Below are 6,457 nucleotides of genomic sequence, written 5' to 3' on the forward strand. Positions count from 1 at the left end.
AGGTAACATTAACATGGATTTAAAGTTAGATATTAAACCCATACATGCGCACACACAGACCAATACGAACACATGAAATACATGTAATTTATTATTATTGGTTTTAAAAAAAACATCCTGCTAGAGCAGAGAACACCCTCAACTACATGTTCCATAGTGAATAAGGTCAGAATAAGGTGATTTCTGTCTCAGAATAAATCACAAAAAATGAAAAATAAAAAGGAAACAAAAGAACTGTCCTCAGTACAGATGTACACATCTGTTCAAAGTTTATGAGGATGAAAAAAAGAAACTAAGAGTGGCATTGTGACAGCTAAAATATATTATTTCTTACATAAATATGATAGTCCAACAAAGAATTCAACAAATGTTTGTCTTGGAATACAGGTCTGCATTTCAAACAGGAAGTGGTAGTGTGTGTGCAAAATGAGTTTCCTTAATCCCATCGTTCAGAAGCGCACACACATAACACACACATACATACATGTTGTTGTTTATGCACATATTCTTACACATCATGCATACACATGGACACTCCTCTAACGCAATCCAACACACTGTTCTCTCTCCACATACTCACACACTACCCACACCCACACACCCTCACTACACGCACCACACTACCCACACACACCCTCACTACACACACACACACCCCACACACACACACACACACACTACACGCACTACACACCCCACACACACACACTACACGCACCACACACACACACACACACACACACACACACCCTGCACACCCCCCCCCCACACACACACACCCCCACACCCACAGTCCCAGGCCAGGAGGGCAGGAGTGAGGCTCAGGTCCAGCGGGAGGCGCTGTTACATTCCCGGGGAGATCTTGACGTAGGAGGTGGGGATGTAGCCCTCGTCTCCGCTGGCACTCTGCACCCGGGTCCACCCGTCGCCCTTATCCTCCTCCACCACTGCGAAGACCTCGCCCGTCCGCATGGGGATCGTGCCCTCGCTCGAACCTGGGGCCACACGGAGGAGGGCGGAGTGAGGGGAGGAAGGCACGGAGATGCAGGATGGGGAAGAATGGATATACAGAGATACAGGTAACACAGTACAGCTGAGAGGAGCAGAGATGCAGGTAACAGTACAGGAGAGAGGAGCAGAGATACAGGTAACACAGTACAGGAGAGAGGAGCAGAGATACAGGTAACAGTACAGGAGGAGCAGAGATACATGTAACACAGTACAGGAGAGAGGAGCAGAGATACAGGTAACACAGTACAGCTGAGAGGAGCAGAGATACAGGTAACAGTACAGGAGAGAGGAGCAGAGATACAGGTAACAGTACAGGAGAGAGGAGCAGAGATACATGTAACACAGTACAGGTGAGAGGGGAGCAGAGATACACCTGAGAGTGACAGGTGTGGAAGCAGTGACCTCACACTGGCTGCAGATCCTACCCTCAAAGTTGTAGAGCGCTGTACACTGGCCAATGGGGGCAAAGATTTCCTCTTCATCATCAAAGTCATCATCAAATTCGGTGTATATGGCCTGGGGGTTGTTCTCGTGAGAACTCTCTGAGCTGGGAAAACAACCACACACACATGCTGGTTACACAGAACACACACATGCACGCACACACGCACAGAACACACTCACAAACACATCGGACACACAACACACATAGTTGATAGCAGTGATGGTTTGACTCACCCGGATTTGTCGTGGGTGTTGTTGTTGGTGGAGCCATGTCGAGATAGAGCTTGACCTCCCGCGTCTATTAGCCAAGACTGCAAGACAGTCACACACACACACACACACACGTACACAGGGGTCAGTGAGAGAGACCACAACAGGATTGGTCAGTGAGAGAGACAGGAACCACAGGATTGGTCGGTTAGGGAGACACAGGCCACAGGATTGGCCACAGACAGACCAGGCACACCTCATATTTCTGCATCTCTCCCTGTAGTCTCTGCACGTTGAGAGCCGTCTGGGAGATCTGAGGCTCCAGGCTGCTGGGATCTCCCAACTGAGAGTTCTTCTCATACACATCCTTCATCTTCTCCAGCGCCTGACTGAGGAGAGGGAGACACAGAGGGGGAGAGGCTGTGGGCTCATTCCAATAGCTTCAGTTTCTCCTCTTTTGTCTTTCTTGCTCCTGACCCTGAAAATCGATTGAGGTCCGCCATCTTTATGGACATTCCAACCTGTTAAATGTTCCCTCTAGGAGCTAGAAGTAGAAGTTAAGAACTCCGGAACATTCCTTTCTCGAGAGGAAACACAAGCACATCCTTTGCGACAGTGTTTTTTCCCTAAAGCGTGACATAAACGATCGACCTGTGGGACCACCTCTCCCCATCTGCCACGTCTAACTGACGTGGCTTCAAACTGACATTGGAAGGAGCAAGGACATTCCAATTCACGTGCTCGATTTTCCTTATTTTTCGTTCATCTTTTCCTAGTCACGCCCAATGGGTGGAGCTAGGGGCAAGTAAAGGAGAAAGAAAAATCAAAAAAAGGGGGGAATGAGCGCATAGATGTTTAAGTTGGTTATTGTTGACTTGAAGTCAACATCCTCCCTGGAAGCTACGCTGACACACAGACACAGAAGAAGAGGGAAGACTTGTGCTCATAGCCTTCTGTCCCTGTGAGAGTAGTGTGGTCAGAACCTTGTGTTAGAATTACAGCATTCCAGAGAAAAGCGTAATTCCAGAAAAAACTGGAGATATCCAGTGCCAAAAATGTGAAACAGTATGACCAGTTCCACCAGAACCAGTCAAACCAGAACACCATGGCCTCCCTGAATCTCTCTAAAGAAGATCTACCTGAAAAAATACAGACACACTGCATTTACTGTAGTGTGCAATTTGGCAGAAACTACAAACCTCGAATTCTTCATGGCCCAAAAGAGAAACCTTTTAACAGCAAGAGGAACCGAAAATGACTAAAAAGAAAACGAAATCTGAGCAAATGCTGACTAATAACCACAGTCTATAAAGGGGTGGCATAAAAGATTCTGGCCTCCCAGAGAAATGGGTCTATGAACTCACAACCGCAGGTGACGAAGTCGGAAGATATGCTTCCTGCTTTTTTTCTGCTGATGTTACGGTCAATTATGTGCTGGCCAGTCAGCATACCAGACCATGGGCCCATCCACACACTGGAGCAGAGCCTTAACAGATACCAGACCATGGGGCCCATCCACACACTGGAGCAGAGCCTTAACAGATACCAGACCATGGGGCCCATCCACACACTGGAACAGAGCCTTAACAGATACCAGACCATGGGGCCCATCCACACACTGGAGCAGAGCCTTAACAGATACCAGACCATGGGGCCCATCTACACACTGGAACAGAGCCTTAAACAGATACCAGGCCATGGGGCCCATCCACACACTGGAACAGAGCCTTAACAGATACCAGCAGGCATACCACCCGGTAACTCCGTAACTGCTGAAGCTACATTTAACCCTAATTTGGCACACCTGACTCGACCAAGACCGCTAGCTGTTGCATGAGGTGTGCCTTGTTAGGGTTGAAGTGAAAACTGACAGGATGGTAGATCTCTAGGAACAGGGTTATATTACATTACATTATTGGCATTTGGCAGACGCTCTTATCCAGGGCGACGTACAGTTGATTAGACTAAGCAGGAGACAATCCTCCCCTGGAGCAATGCAGGGTTGAGGGCCTTGCTCAAGGGCCCAACGGCTGTGCGGATCTTATTGTGGCTACACCGGGATTAGAACCACCAACCTTGTATGTCCCAGTCTTTTACCTTAACCACTACGCTACAGGCCGCCCATTGGTTGGTTGGTTACTGCTGCCAGAGACCGAATAGAAATCCAATGCCCCTGCACAGGGCTGGGGACACAGGGGTGCAGAAGGCGCTGTCCCACAGAAGAGGGGGGTCCAGGGACAGGGCGATGCTCACCTCTGGTCCACCTCCTTCTGCAGCTCCTTGCCGATGTCGTCCATCTTCTGCTGCAGCTTCTTCCTGCGCTGCTCCGGGGGCAGGTGGCCAAAGTCCTCTGAGGCTGCGGGCTGGAGATGAAGAGAGGAGTGAGGACCAAGCCCCTGCTGACCCTCCAAAACTCACTCACTCACTCACACTCACACTATTACACAAACTCACACAGTCTCACTATTACACAGACACCACACACACACACACACACACACTATTACACACACACACACACACAGTCTCACTATTACACAGATACCACAAACACACACTATTACACAGACACCACACACAGACACACACACACAGACACACACACACACACACAGAGACACCACACACCATCACATATGCACAATCACACACAGACACCACATTTTTCCCTGGTGAGGAGGACAGAGCCCTTGGAGTGTGGAGTGTGGAGTGAGTGGGGAACAGCCCCGTGACAGACATACAGCACCACCACCAGAGACCAGCGTACCTCCACCTCAAACCCACACGCCCACCTCAAAACGCTGGTCAGAGACAAAGGGTGGAACAGAGGATTCCCATGTGCAATACTAATCCTGCACACCAGGTGGCGACCTCTGCAACATTCACTCCCGAGGCCCCGTCTCTCAGAGACCAGCACAGTGCAGGGGCGAGAGTTCCAGAAAGACCCCAGCTACAAGGTCTAAGGGCATTCGCCCACTCGGGAGTGAATGGTGCTGCAGGCCGACGCCCCCGCCCACGGGTCACAGGAACAGGTGACGGGTGTCCCTGAACAGCCCGTTTCCCCTCGCCTCTGTGACGGGACCGGGAGCGCTCACAGAAACCCAAATGGGTGGAGCACTGACCAACCACTTTGAACCAATCAAAATGGGTTTTTTTTTTTTGGTGCGGCAAGCAAGTTAATTTGATTTACAAAGTGTATGAAAATTAACAACGTATATGGAAGCTCCACCGATTATTAGGGTCCGTGACACCCCATTATGACATCGCTAGTCTTAAGCCCAACCAAAACCCAGACACCGTGAGTCATTACCGAGGACTTCTCTGGAGTAAACATCTGAGAGAGAGAGAGAGAGAGAGAGAGAGAGAGAGAGAGAGACAGAGAGACAGAGAGAGAAAGTGAGAGAGCAAGAGAGAGATCGAGAGAGAGAGAGACAGAGTGAGAGAGTGCATACGACAGTTGTTCACTGGAGAGAGCAGACTGCACGTTCACGTAGCAGCAGTCGTCGGGGGCCGGTTTAGCCCCCCAAACCCCTTTGTGTTTCCTCAATGAGGCGCCTAGTGCGCCCCCTGCTGGAGACCTGGATGAGGGGCCAGCCCACCGGTTTAAAGGGGGGTGCAGTATGACTGGTGACACCAGACTGCAGGGACTCACCGTTCTCCTCAGCGTCCTGAAGGAGGATATTCGTGGTTTGACCGTCCTATTGATCTCCTTCAGACAGTACGACAGGGGGTCCCGGCTGAATTTGGGGCCGGGGAGTCCGTTAGCCGGCGAGGGGTCGGGGGTGAGTGGGGGTGGGGGGAGCTGGAGAGGGAGGGAGGGAGGGGCAGGAGGACGAGGACCACACAGGAAAGAGAACACCCATCACCACTACAGAGAGAGCAGGAGAGACAGTGAGAGAACGGCAACACCACAGAGCACAAGCCACCATCACCACAGTGTGCGCACACACTCACACTCACACTCACACTCACACTCACACTCACACTCACACTCACACTCACACTCACACTCACACTCACACTCACACTCACACTCACACACTCTCACACACTCTCTCACACACACACTCTCACTCACACACACACTCACACACACACTCACACACACACTCACTCACACACTCACTCACACACTCACTCACACACACACACTCACACACACACACACACTCAGCAGAGACCTATAAGCGGAGCAGCACGGCTGTGTTTCGGTGGCCGAGTCTCAGAGGAGCAGAATCCGAGGCAGAGCCATCGTCGACCCCCATCTTAGACACAGCGTTCCTCACACCAGCCAGTGAGCAGACGCACAGGTCCAGCAAACAATTACCTACTGCCGATGCGGTGTGTGCCACGGTCAAACTAAAACCACACAGTCACGTGACCTGTTACCATGTCTGCACCAACTTGACTTATTACACACACGTCGCCTACTCCGGTTTGAGCAACACGGTTATAACACGCCCATGCCAGTCTTTCTCCGGTGACACGGTGAATGCTGGTTCGTTGAGGGTTTTGGTATATGTTAGTAATATATCTCAGAGGAAAGCAGCATGCAAATAATTATTTTTTTAAAAACAGAAAAGAGCCAGAGCCCAGAGAAAGAGCTACATGCAGCCAATCACACAACAAGACACAAAGCCAAAGCCAATCGCAGCTCAACGCGTCCGTGGTGGTGTTAGTCAGGAAGAGACAGGACAGTGGAGACAGAGGGCGGGTGGAAGTGATGGGGGGGGAGGGGACGTGCGGTTAAATTCGGGGAGGGGCGTGGTGGGGGGGTGCTGGATATCCTGAT

At 50.7% G+C, this 6,457-nt stretch overlaps 1 protein-coding gene across 4 annotated transcripts in view; it reads right to left on the reverse strand.

Moving 5' to 3' along the window:
- Positions 1-763: 763 nt before the first annotated feature.
- trip10b (thyroid hormone receptor interactor 10b) overlaps positions 764-6,457 on the reverse strand; it is a 25,394-nt gene continuing 19,700 nt past the window's right edge. For 2 of the 4 annotated variants that reach the window (XM_061233319.1, XM_061233315.1), the window contains 6 exons: positions 5,318-5,467; positions 3,919-4,028; positions 1,922-2,054; positions 1,690-1,766; positions 1,437-1,558; positions 764-995 (listed from right to left, as the gene is read on the reverse strand). In XM_061233319.1, coding sequence (XP_061089303.1) covers positions 844-995; positions 1,437-1,558; positions 1,690-1,766; positions 1,922-2,054; positions 3,919-4,028; positions 5,318-5,467 — 744 coding nt within the window. In that variant the 3' untranslated portion in view covers positions 764-843. Of the gene's footprint in view, positions 996-1,436; positions 1,559-1,689; positions 1,767-1,921; positions 2,055-3,918; positions 4,029-4,975; positions 5,000-5,317; positions 5,468-6,457 lie in introns of all 4 variants that reach the window. The other 2 variants (XM_061233316.1, XM_061233318.1) reach the window with 2 other exon arrangements.

The sequence above is a fragment of the Conger conger genome, chromosome 2, assembly GCF_963514075.1.
Source record: "Conger conger chromosome 2, fConCon1.1, whole genome shotgun sequence".
NCBI lineage: Eukaryota > Metazoa > Chordata > Actinopteri > Anguilliformes > Congridae > Conger > Conger conger.